We start from the raw sequence: 13,244 nt of genomic DNA on the forward strand, positions 1-13,244 counted from the left end.
CCCTGGAAAAACTCACAACACAGTAGAGAGGACAGACACATCTGTAAACAATCATAGCCCTTAAATAAGGGCTGTATCCAAACACGTGCAAGTCCATGTGTGAGCAGAGAGGAGGGGCGGGCACAGCGACCTGGGCATGGGTAAGTGGAGGGACTGCCAAGCAGACAGCAGGGGAGGCCACCAGGCAGAGGGCACGTGCAGGGGGAGAGAGAAGTATGACAGGACAGGCTGTTTTCTCACCTGGCTGAGCAGGTAGATGCCAGCGGAGGAAGGTGAGGGGAGAGGACAGCTGAGCTCAGACTCAGAGGGCTGTTTGCCCAGCCATGGGCTTGGAAGCCCCTGGAGGATGCTAGCAGGAGAGGACATGGTCATCCTAACCTGAGAAAGGTGGACAAGCTGGGCTGGCAGGGAGGGGCCACAGGTGTGGAGCCAGGGTGGGTGAAGAGGACAGGAGACCCAGCAGGGGAGGGAGAGCAGTCTGGGAAGGAGCCGGGGCCTCCCTCAGTGTTTGAAATGAGGCCAGGTGCTGATGATGTTGTACAAAGCCTGCCCAGGGGACAGGATGTTGGTCACATCACTGTGGCCCACCAGCAGGTAGTTGGGAGTCAGGTAACCCTCGACCACGGCACACTGGATCAGGTCCTGGGCTGCCTCCAGTGCTGCGGCATTTGGAGGCTTTTCTGCAAAACACATTTTCCCCACCAATCATTAGGGTCTCAAGGTTTCTTGACTAGAGAAGGGACAAGCACCTAGATTCCAGTCTCCCTCTTTCCCCCACTCTGCCCCATCCCACCGCCATGGCCAACAAATTCACATAAATTGTGGCAATGAGGCACAAAAAGAAAACAAGGTCACCATGTTCCCTGATTCCTCTGTGCCAAAGTTTCTTCCAGAAAGTTAAAGATGGCTCTGGAGTAAAACTGCAGCACCACACACCCTTTCTGAGCAGGGACAAAGCAGATACAGCACCACGGGATCATGACCTGCTCCGCCACGTGGGCAGCAGTGCCCCCCAGCATTGTTGCTGTGGCCACCAAGGAAGGGGCTGCATTTGCCAAGTGAGCCATAAAGGCACCAAAGTTTGCAAAAGAATTTTTTCTTCCTTGCGCCATGTTTGCCTTGGATATAACATGAAATGGAGCTGCGTATGGGGATGGGTGGGTTTGGGATCAATGCTCTGTCTGAGAGGGGATCCTAGTGACATTCATACAGTATTGAAAGTCCACTTTAAAGCTAAAATGTGCCACTGCCAGGCACTGCCATGCTGCCTTCCCCCCACACTTCCCAGACAGTCCACGTGATGCTTCCTCACCCAGAACCCCTGTGCCCCTTGCTCACTCTTACCTACGAAGTAGCCCATGAAGGCAATCCCCAGGGCAATGTCGTTGTACCCGTAGGTGTGAGAGCCTTGGATGTGCCAGCCAACTCCTTCATACACACCACCATCCTCACCCACCAGGAAGCTAGGATTGGGCAAAGGAAAACGAAGAAAGTCACTCTGGGAAGCAGAATTTGCTTCATTCACTCCTTTAATCATTAATTCATTCTTTCATCCATTATCAGATATTGACTGGATGTCTCTTAGATACCAATCTGCACAGAGACAAAAACCAGAAAACCACCATGATCCACAGTAACGTGGCCTTTGTTCCCAGCACGCCACTGAATCTGATCCCTCCAAGGCCACAATGAGCTCCCGACACTAAGTACAATGGACATTGGTTTTACTTCTGGACTATGCTGAGCCTGTTGCCCACTCCCTTCTTGAAATGCTCTCTTCCCTGGGCTTCCACACGCCCATGCCCTGCTGATTCCCCTCTACTCTGCTGCTGCTGTCCCACCTTCCTTCCTAATGCTCCTCTCTTTTCACACAACATATTCGCCCTGAACAACCATCCCTTCCCAGAGCTTCAATTACTATCTGTAAAAAACAACATGTGCAAACAAACTTATCTTCCTCTGCAGTTGCCCCAGCTGGAAAACCGGGCATTGTCCTGAATGCCTCCCTCTCACTCTCCCTTCCCAGCCCCACCCAGTCATGCCCGTGGGCTGTCAGCTGCATCTCCTGCACACTTTTCAACTCCTCCACTGCACCCTGTGCCACCTGCCACTGCCCTGCTCCACTTCACGGCAGGACTGCACTAGCTCCCTGCCCAGAGTTTTGCCTTCTTCCAGTGGTTCTTAAAATACCACCCAGAGTGATTTTTCAAAAGCACAAATTCCATCACAGAGCATGATCTTCCAAATAGTCTCCAGTCACCTTTCAAGTAAAGTCAGCCTCCCAGGGTCAGTTCCAAGGCCCTCAAAATGTGGCTCCTGACGGCCTCTCCCGCCTGACCTCTCTCCACGCCTCTCTTGGAAACCTATTTTTAGGTTTGAGTTAAACTTCTTCCAGTTCCTCAAAGATATCTATTCTGTCTGAACCCCAAGACCTTGAGAACATTGCTCATCTTCCTTTGCCTGACTAACCCCACTCCTGACCCATGTCCCCACCAGGACACCCCTCCCTCCAGGGGCCCTTCTCTGACACCAGTCAATCCCCCAAGTCCTGATTAGAGTCTCACTCTACGCATATCCTGTTCCTCCTCCATCACTGCACTCAACACTTGGAATTCTAATTACTTGTTCATAGTCTCTCTCTCATACCTATCTGTGAAAGTTGTCAGAATCAGAATAGAGTCACTGGACAAACCCTAACAAAAATAAATAAATAGGGCCGGGAGGCTGAGAAAGGAGGGCCCTGATGCACACAAGCCTATGATGAGAACCAGCGTGAAGGCTCTCTGGAGGGCTCTTATGCACATAGGCCTGTAACAGGAACCTCTGCCAAGGGCTTTCTAAACTGCAGCTTGCTACATGAGTCACCAGGACAGCCAGCTGTATGCACGAGAACACTTGCCTGACACACCGTCCCCACTAACAGACTGGCGTCAAGTCCTGCCTCCCATGATAAGCCCCTATAATCAATGTCCTCTTTGTTTCACAACAAATTATGTGTACTTCTCCTTTTTGCCTTTAAAAGTTTCCCTTTGCCTCAACCTCCTTGGATATGCCTATTGAGGACTCAACTCTGATCTTTTTCTTTTGCCCAAATTCCTTTCTTAGGGGGCCTGGTGAGTCATGCCTACAAATGATAAAATCTCACTAAACAGGTCTTGTTAACACAATGTAATGTGGTTTCCTTCCCAACCCAATTCTGGTTAGCATCACATGAAAGATAGAAGACCCTTATTTAACTCAAGCATTTCTTTCCAGCCACTCCTAGTCTTTTAGACAAAGCCTTACTCTTTCAGCCAATTGTCAGCTAAAGAATCCCTGAACCCACCTACAACTTGTAAGTCCTCGCTTTGAGATGGCCCACCTTTTCAGGCCAAATCAATGTATACCTTCCATTTATTGATTTATGACTTTACCTGTAATTCCTGTCTCCCTGAAATGTATACAATCAAATTGTAATCCAACCACGAGTCCACTTGCTCGAGGCTTTCTGGGCATGGCTCCAGGCCATGGTCCTCAAATTTGGCTCAGAATAAACCACTTTAAATTATTTTGCAGAATTTGACTTCCTTTCCATTGACACTATGGCCGCATAGCACACATATTCTGAGTTTTCAGATGCCCTCACACTCCCGCACGCCTGAATAAACTCATTATCTTTGGAGAATCTCTCTCTGATTGTTATTTAGGTTGGCATAGCTTGCCTAGCACCAGCCATATAATAGATATCCAATAAATACCGGTTAAAAAGTTAAAAAATGATGAGTGAGTGGTGCTTTGTCCTGTTCACTGCCCACATTGGGGTTAAAGATGACACATCATGAGGCTGGGGTAGGAGGAGGAGGCCCTGACAGGTCTTAAAAAGTCAAGGAACAGGAATCAAATCTCTGAAGGCTGAATGAAACAGAAAATATGAACAGTCCCTCAGCTTCTGGCATTTTCCATTTGGAATTTCCAAATTTATAGTCAATTCCCTATTATCTGTGTTAAATAACTATAGAAAAATTCAGGAGAATCCGGCAAAAAGCAACAACAGTTTTCTCCTATTTGCCAAGGCTGCTTTTAAAAGAAGAGTTAAGAGGAAAGAGACAGCCCAGACAACACATTTGTAGAAGAAAACCCCTCTTAAGATTTCTTAAAATTTGCTGTGATTAAGTCACAAATGCATCAATGAAATTTATTATACTGTAACCCAAATGCCTTCTATGAAAATTCCAAGGCCTCTTCCAAGTAGCCTCTACCACTCCATGAGTTTACTGTGTTTCTTTATTATAGACCTGGCAGTAAAGGTGCCAAAGAGAATATTTTGGTCTCACTCCCTGTCTTCAAACAGATACACTATTGCTGTCCCTATTGTAGAGATGGAACAAAAGATTCCCGGAGAGGTGAAAAGTTCCTTTATCTATAAAATAGGGTGAATAATACCAGAGGAATATTGGGATTCTAATGCAGAAGAGAGGAAGTTTGGAGTTGAGCCACAGTGACATAGGGGCGAACAGGGCCTTTGCCTCTGATTGGCTAGAAGAGATTGTAGAATAAGGCACAACCCTTCCCTGGCTTCCCCTAAGGGTATCACAGTCTTGCTTTATCACTACTGCTTCTAGTGCCTTCTTTTCAGAGTCTTCCCAACGACTTGTGGAGAATATGCCCAAGAGAGATCACTAACCCTTAGCTATGCTCTGAATGACACTCAGTCCAGAGTCTTGCGAAAACAAAATATGATGCCTTATGTAAAGCACTTGGCACAAAGGAAGGGCTCAGTAAATACCAGTTCACTCCCCTCGCCTTCCATTCTAGAGCCCTGAAGAAAAAGACAGTCCCACTTACTGATATCCAATGTCACAGAAGTCCCATGTGTCCATGTGAAAGGACTGTATATTCCGGACAATTGTCTGGCAGTCTGTGGATACATTGCAGCTTGCATCAGCGGTGTGGATGATAATGACGTATTTGGCTGGGAGGTTCATCTCAGGGCAGTGTGTCTCTCTGGCTTCCCAAGCAGATCGTGGGATGATGTCGGGGCAAACTGCAGTAAGGTGGAAAACCAAGGAAATGGGAATTTGCCTTTTCCCTTTTGTGCACGATCTCACAACCACAGGCCAGATCACTGGCCAGTCGCCCCAGCCTCCACCACCCAGGGCACATCCTAGCCTAAGCTTGGCTCTGGGATTCTGGGAAAGTCCAGATGGAGATTGTCTGGGTCAGGTGGCTGGACCCAAGGGGCAGGGGCACAAACCTATAGGTCTAATAGCCACAGAAATCAGTGTACACACAGAAGGGAAAGGGCTGCTGGTCACAGAGATGGTCATTTTCTTCCAAAGACAAAGTACACGAGCACACTTACACACACGTTACAAATACACGCAGGTGTGTGTACTTAGGTAACAAGGCCAATGTGCAGAAAGCAGTTGACTCTCTGAGCCGATCACAGGTTTGGAATAATTCAAAATCTATAAAGAACTCTGCAAATATTAAGGAATTACCATTATTGAAGACAGTACCTGTCTAAAACAAGAAATTAACTTTATTTAGAGACTTATAATTTTTAAAAGCTAATTTAAAAATATCATTAAGTCCAAGAAAAGGCTTGCTTATTAATTTTACTGGTTTTAAGTTACTGCTTATTCACTCCAAAATAGTGCCTCATTTTTATTACTCAGCTTTTGAGAATATTCATTCTGATGTCAGCATAATCTGTGAACTCAAGTTCTCCCCAGCTCTGTGGCCATGTTGCAGGTTGGCTGGTTTTGCATTTAGGAAGGTGTGCATGTCCCTGTGTCCTCACACTGTACACACAAATATGCATGTAAGTTTCCCCACTCCATACCCCTGCTTTATTTTTCTCCATAGCCTTCATGCCATCTAACATCATGTGTATCCTACTTGTTGCTTTGCTCATTTTCTGTCTTTCCTCACTGATGTGTGAGCTTTCTGAAGGTGGAGAGTTTCGTCTGCCTTTTTTTTTTTTTTTTTTTACAGCTGAATGCCCAGGACTTAGAAGTGTGGCAATTGAGTAAAAATCTGCGTACATATTTATTTGAAGAATGAGTCTATGCTTGTACCATTCTATTGGGATGCAGAAGAAGCCAGGACAGTGCCTCTCAGAATTTTTCAGATCTCAAAGTTATAATAGGGGAGGGAAAGGGTAAATGCACACCTAATGGGTGCGGTGCACACTATCTGGGATGGGCACACTTGTAGCTCTGACTTGGGTGGTACAAATGCAATATATGTAACCTAAGCATTTGTACCCCTGTAAATATTTTGAAATAAAAAAATAAATAAAATTTAAAAATGAAATAACAGGGACCCTTAAGATGTTAGTAGATAAGAGTAACAATTCTGCCTCCATAATTACTAGCTCTGAGGCCTTAGAAATGTTAAACTTGTTGAGCTACAGTCCATGCCTTTGTAAAATGGGATTTAAAAATTCCAACTTAGTTATATTTTATTTTAAAAAAAGTTATGATAGGTATAAGATGTTCTTGGTACAAGAGTTCAATGAAAGCCCAACAGAAAAGAGCACTCCCAAATGTGGCTGGAGAGGTGACGAGGAGGGTGAGGTGGGACTGAGGGCCTTACCTTTCCTGGGCGTCACGGAATGTTGAGGATCCAGGCAGATCTCTTCTTTCAGGAGAAGTGGCTGAAGATACCTGGGTGACAGATGACCCTTCTGGATAGCATAGGAGATCAGACCCTCTGCAGCTGATAAGGCAGCAGGGCTGGGACTGCTGCCTTAAAGAGGACGACACGGAGCACACAACTGTCAGTAAGAAACTCCAACCTGGGCTAGACACCTGGTGGGAGGATGATTTGACCATCTGAGCCTGAATAACTGGTAGATAGGGAGGGAGGAAACTGGTCCAGTAGCCAGGACAGAGGGCCTAAGAGAGAAGAAACTACTTGGACAGAGCTGTTGGCAGCCAAAGTTGGCAACCTCCTCCAATTGTCAAACTTAGACTTTATTTATCCACTCCATGTGTAGGTGGAGAGGGCATCAGAAAAAGATACATGCAGAGGGAGGCCCACCTGAAAAGTCAGGCACACCCTAGTCTGGGGGAAAGGATGACAGTATTTGCTAAGTAGCTCTCATCATCAGGCAAGCAATGAGCTCTTTGTATCCATTAACTCATAATTCTCACAGAAAACCTCTGTGACAAATGCTATCACTAGTCCCAACTGTCAGGTGAGGAAACTAGCAAGTGCCAGTTATTTTTTCCCACTGCATCCCTGCTCTGTGCTCTCTTGTTTTCCTAGGGGCTAGAAGCCTGCACAGTCTATCTGCCAGACTTCCATGCCTGCTGGCTTCGAGACAGCTTCCACCAATGAAAGACACCAGAAGAAGAGACAAGCCACGCTTTTCTACCTCTGGCAGCCACAGCACCAGTGTCAGAAAACTTCAGACTCCAGGAGTGATGGCAATAACTGTGAGCTCAAGCAATGTTCATGGGGGCTTCAGCAACATCACAGGAGTGCAGACCAATGAAGAGGAAGAGGACAAAAAGTACGCATGCCATAGAATCCAGGGGAGAAAAGATCTTCAAGGAAAGCGCAATCATCAGAGGAGACAAGTATGATGCAGGCTGAAAAGATAAGAGTGTTGAGACTAGGACGAGAGTGTAGACAACTCCCTGGCAAAGGGTCATCAGGGAATGACCATTACCTATCTTGCTGCCAAAGAAGGCGATGCTCAGGGAGATGTTGTTGTAGCCCTGGGTGTGCAAGCCTTGGATGTCCCAGCCAACACCTTCGTACGCCCTGCCATCATCCCCAACCAGGAAGCTGCCAAGCAAGGAAATAGGTGTTTAATGGCAAATCCCCTTCACAGAAAACCTCTCAATTATCCTCAAAAGGAAGAAAGGGTTCTAGAGGCTAATAAATAAGTACTATGCTTCAGTAATATAACAATGGAAGGGGCAGAATAACCAATTTTAGACTTCTAAGAGACATGGCAGTATACTTTATATTTTGTTGTGACTTAGCTTACATGTGTTTTCCAGAACCTCACTTTAAAAATTCTCATTTGGTTCCAAGTAGAATTCGAATGTGTGACTGTCGAGGACCTGAGGGCCTTAGTTCAACGTTTTTTAAATTACAGGAGCAAGCATTTGAACATCCTTTAAAACAGTTACCAAAAATTCAGGAATTTCTTTATATTGACTTTTTCTTCAGTTTCTCCTTAGGAATTCTTTTAAGCTCTTCTTTATCATAGAAATTTGTTTAGAATTTTCTTTTTTTTTTTTTACAGTTTGTTTTTTAAATCAAATGCATATATTCTTTTATTCCGCTTCAGCTTTTATTTCTGCCTCTTCGTAATTTCTCATCCTCCACTTTCCAATCACAGTCTTCAGAATTGATGATTTCACAACTCTTACCATATTCAGCTTTTAACAGATCATGAGTTTCCACAGTAAACTGAACACAGAAAGCACAGTTAAGACCCTGAATTGAGTCGGGCCAACTGTCCATCCTGCACTGACATCGGCCTAAGGACAGGACGTGGGGCCCCCGTGTGCCCACCATTCCCCTGGATTAGCCATCAGTATTTCCAGCAGGGTCCTCGGTCACTTCTGCAGCAGCCTTTGGTTAGTCCAGTGTGAGCAGTCCCTTATGGCCAAAGGCACTGCAGAAACCTGACTTAGAGGGTAGGGGCTGAAATAACTCAAAAATACCCTGATTGAAGCAGATAACACAATCGTGTTATCACAGCAGAAGAGCCGTAGCTGCTACAGCACCCACAGAGGGTGGACGGGGAGGACCCAGCCCTCCTAGGGGAATGGGACCTCCAGCTACTCTGACTCTTTCATGTTTAAAAATAAAGAAATAAGAAGACATGGATTGCTCTTTCCAAAATGGATGATTCAGAAATGATTATTTTATTAAAAACAAAGAAATAAGAAGACATAGATTGTTCTTTCCAAAATGGATGATTCAGAAATGATTTATATTTGCCTTTAAGATTTTGCAGGGAAAAGCCCCATTTCCACTCTCACTTTCTCTCTCCTCCTAGATATATTATTTATAACACATGTAGAATATATATATACATATCTTCATTCTTGAGACTAAATGAGAAAAGCTCCTGAGCCTCCACCGACAACCCTCTGAACAGGCACTCACTGCACGCGGAAGGCTCTCTCACGCCTCCCTGTTGTTTTAGTGTGGGGCTCTCCTCCCCGCCACCCCCAATGTCCGCTCTTCCCCGTGGGCTGCCCGGCCTCCCTGTCAGGGTGGCCCTGCAGGGTACGGTAACAAGCGGGAAACTGCTGCACAGCATACAAGCCTCGTCTGTGTGGGGAACAGGAACCAGGGATGGGCGACCGGCAGTCTGGACACAGTTCGGGTCCCTGCCTCCTAGCCGTGTGACTGTGGGCAAATTCTTTAATTTCCCTGGACCACGGCTTTCCCACCTGTGAGATAAGGGTGGGAATATTTCTCCTAGCTATTCCTCAGAGTAGCTGGAAGGGCCTAACTGGGTAATATCTGTGAAAGCCTGTGTAAACTGCAATGTCTGGTAAGTTCTAAGGGGGTGACTGCAGTGATGACATAACCTTCCATCCCCATGGGAGCGCCCAGGGTCGAGGACCACTTCAGTAAAGGGCTCAGAGTTCTCCCTCCTACTGACCCCCGGAGGATTTGGATTTTGTTTGATTTCTTTCTTAACATTTTTTATTCATTATAAAAGCAACATAAATGAAGCCCAGAAAATACGAGAAACAGAGAAGGAGAAGCGGGAAGCACCTTGAGAGGGGTAACTTTGATGTGGGCTTCAGGACCTGACCAGCCTCTTACTTGTACGCCACGTCGCACCAGCCTCTGGTGTAGACAGAATGGGACTGCAGGCCCCGCAGCACCTGGCTGCAAGCGCTCTGCTCCTGGCACTCCATCCCCGGGAGCTGGTCTGTGATGACGTAGGTCACCGGCCGGGTCAGCGGGGCCCTGCAGGTGAGCGGTCTCGCCCCCCAGGCCTTGCGGGAGACCACGGTGGGCCCATCTGCAGGGGAGACGCGGGATGGCACACAGCAGGCCCTGCCCATGCCCCTCCCCCGGCCCTGCCCCCCCGCGGCAGGAGACGCCCTGAGGGGCCCTTCACCTCCACAGCCCCCCTCATCCCCAGGGCCCCATTGGCCAAACAGCCACCAGGCAGACTCAGCACTGGGCCACGGGAGCCACGCTGCCTCCGCCTCACTCCCAGATGATCTCTGCTTGGATTTCCCTGGAGGACAAACCCCATCCCCAGCTCCTCTCTGGCCTGCTTCACCCTCCCCTCCTTCGGAAACATCCCCAGTTGACACCTTAGACCCAAGCCCGGGGTTCTGAGCTGCCTTCCCTAGAGGCACCTTAGCGTGGATGCTAAGCCATCGTCCCTGGCCCCCCCTCAGAACCCCGACTCTCTGAAGGAAGCTGTCAGTCTCCTCAACTGGCAGCTCCAGAGCCCACAGGAAGTTCCAAGAACATGGGGTGTATGTCTCTCTCCTCCAGAAGAAAACTCACTAGGGACAGGGCTGTGAGACCCCCCTAGGGGACTGCAGGCCCCCGGAGGGCCCCATTTCTCTGTCCTCACTCTGGGGCTCCCTGAGGGCTAGGCTGTCTCTGTCTCATACTGGGGACAGGAGAGGGGGGACATGGCTTTTCTCCCTGGGTTTTCTGTCCTTCTCTCTCCCTTCACTTGGGTTTTCTCTTCTTCTTTTTCTGTCCTTAGGCAAAGGAACTCACCTTTGCCTAAGGACTCAGGACGATCCCTGGCAGTAGCTGGCAGAGGACCCTCTTGGGGTTCCACCCCCATTCACTCTCAGCCCAGACATAAACAAGTCCTGACAAAACATTTCTGGCCACTTAAAAAAACCCAGCCGATCCCCAAACTGCCTCACCATTGCGACCCTTGTGAATGAGCTGCGAGATGCTGACAAACAGGTCCATGAGCCTCTCGGAGAGGCCTCTGGCTTGGGTTTCATTCCAGGAGAACTGCGGAAAATCCCCTGTAAAGGAGCAGTGGTGCTGGTCCTCGGAGCACACTTGGAGGCATGGGCCAGGTGGCCCCCTGCCCCCCATGATCCACAGCCTCTCAGCCTCCCAGCTCCCCTCATGTCCTCTAGGAAGCACACAGAGGAGAACCACAGACATGTCTGGTCTCGACCTTCCTCTGCCTCCCCTGTCTGCTCCAAAGAGGCCTTCATCTTCCCACACCCCCTCCTTCCTCCATTCCAGGAGCACTGCATTCTCGCCTGCCGCCCAATCGTGGTTCACTTGCAGACCTATTTGTAGATCCATGGGTACCCATTAGAGTGTCACACACCAAGACATCATTTTTCAAGCTAACACACCTATCTTAAGCACCTATTGGTACCAGGCAAGGTTCTTGAAGCAGAAATGTACAGATCATTGTGACGGCCCTCAAAACCTAGATATTTTAGAGAGGCTGTAATCAAGGATTAGGCATCACCAGCGTGCCCTCACCCCCACTGTCACTGGCCAGTAACAAAGGGCCTGGGAGCAGTGACCAGCAGCAGCAGCAGCACTGTCCCCAGCCCCCTGACACAGGCCAGCACTGGGATTCACAAAGCATGTTCAAGAATGCTATCAGAATCGTGGCTTAAAACAACTTTATGAGATAAGCAAAGCAACTAGTCCCCGTGCACAGATAGGAAACTGGGGCTCAGAGAGCCTAAGTTACTTGTCTAACATACACAGGAGTTAAGCAGTAGACTTGGATTCCAACCAGACTGTCTGACCCCAGAGCCCATGTTCATAACCATCGCACTCTGCAGCCTCCCCAAAAGTGTCAGATGAACTTGCGCAAGTCACTGCCACATATGGGCTATTTCAAAGTCACTTAGGGTCTCCAACATGGTTCTGGGCTTCTGTCCTTCTGCGAAATCAAGAGCAAATGCATGACCAGAATGCTGAGGCAGAGGTCTGCCAGGCAGCAGGAGGGACTGCCAAGGACGGGAGCCTGTCTCAATGGGGGAGGGGGCCTGAGCCGGGCTGTGAAGGGGAGACATAGGACTGGGGAGGGGGAGGGATGCCCTAGAGAGCACGATTTACAAATGAAACCCACAGGACTCTCAGAGTGGAAGAACAGCCATCAGGCCAGAGCCAACACCAGCCGGACAGGACAGGTCAGGGCAGGAGCCAGGAGACCTGGGTGATGGCCAAATGCAACTCGCTGCCTCACTTGGCCAAGTTGCCTCCCATGGGGCCTCAGTTTCTCCATTCATGAAAGGAAAGGCTGAACTGTGTGTTCCCTGGTCGGTGAGTTTCTCCAACATTAACTCCAAATAATCCCTTTAAATTAGCTAACTAAGTAGCAGAGGGCAGAGAGAGGGCTATATTACCTCATTCCTTCAGAGCAGTGAAAAACATGTCCCATGTTTAAGAATCACCAAACTCACTTCCATTTTAATTCAACAGCATTTATTTATTAAACATTTGCTATGTGTTTAATCCTATGTATGAAACTATAAGAAATCTTCCTAAGGTAGAAAAAGGGCCTTGCTACTCTCAAGAAATTGCTTTCATTTACAAACATAGACCCAAGTGTTGAGTTTGACTATGATTAAACTCGTTATAATTGGTATAATAATGATGGTGATTGCAATTAAATCACGTCTAGCACTGAGTACTTGAGCATTGTGCTAAATGGCTCACACTTGTTATCTAATTTGATCCTCAAAAACAACTCTAAGAAATGAGCAATATTATCCTTATATCATGGAAGCAGATAAGACTCAAAGAAATTGAATAACTTGTTTGGGATCATAACGAACGGCAGGCAAAGATTTGAAGGGACATTTGTGCTCCACAACAGTGCCCCAAATTGCAAAGCTGCGCTATCCTGTAGAAAAGGGAAAGCCCTGGGCTGATCTCTGTTATTCAACTTGAGAACAGTCATCTGCTGCTCACCATAAGCTCTTCTGACACAACGAAAGAGCACTTACCCCAGGCGGGGAAACCCAGAGCAGAGAAGACAAGAAGCCAAGGCAGCATCCTCACGTGGTCCCGGGACTCTGACCAGGAGAGTGTGGACGGCGGCCCTGGGAGAGACACCGACAGTGTCTCAGCCGAGGGAGCCGAGCTCCCTCTGCAGACGGAGTACCCACCTGCTCACGGTGCCCCTCTGTGCCTCCCGCGCCATCCTGTGGCCTCGTGAGGGCCAGCACCTGCGCAGGCGTCTGCCCACCTGAGAACATCGGGTGCTCAGTCAATGTGAAGACACTAATGCCTATGTCTGGCCACCCCACTCCCCA

At 48.1% G+C, this 13,244-nt stretch overlaps 1 protein-coding gene across 1 annotated transcript; it reads right to left on the reverse strand.

The window, feature by feature from the left end:
* Positions 1-354: 354 nt before the first annotated feature.
* Positions 355-13,010, reverse strand: PGLYRP3 (peptidoglycan recognition protein 3). The gene is made up of 7 exons (XM_045546361.1): positions 12,936-13,010; positions 9,790-9,991; positions 7,661-7,779; positions 6,580-6,732; positions 4,825-5,023; positions 1,345-1,463; positions 355-680 (listed from the first exon to the last, which is right to left on the reverse strand). Exons 1-7 carry the CDS (start codon positions 12,982-12,984, stop codon positions 502-504), a joined length of 1,020 nt encoding a protein of 339 aa, XP_045402317.1. The 5' UTR covers positions 12,985-13,010; the 3' UTR covers positions 355-501.
* Between the last annotated feature and the right edge of the window lie 234 nt (positions 13,011-13,244).

This window comes from Lemur catta, chromosome 3, assembly GCF_020740605.2.
Source record: "Lemur catta isolate mLemCat1 chromosome 3, mLemCat1.pri, whole genome shotgun sequence".
NCBI lineage: Eukaryota > Metazoa > Chordata > Mammalia > Primates > Lemuridae > Lemur > Lemur catta.

What these genes read in the sequence shown, in the direction of transcription:
- PGLYRP3 (XM_045546361.1), bottom strand. Translation starts at nt 12,984, where the DNA reads ATGCTGCCTTGGCTTCTTGTCTTCTCTGCTCTGGGTTTCCCCGCCTGG. An exon ending in CTTCTTTGGCAGCAAGATAG is followed by an intron (nt 6,733 to 7,660) that starts GTAATGGTCATT and finishes GTCCTCTTTAAG; the next exon opens with GCAGCAGTCCCAGCCCTGCT. An exon ending in TTCTGTGACATTGGATATCA is followed by an intron (nt 1,464 to 4,824) that starts GTAAGTGGGACT and finishes GCCCAATCCTAG; the next exon opens with CTTCCTGGTGGGTGAGGATG.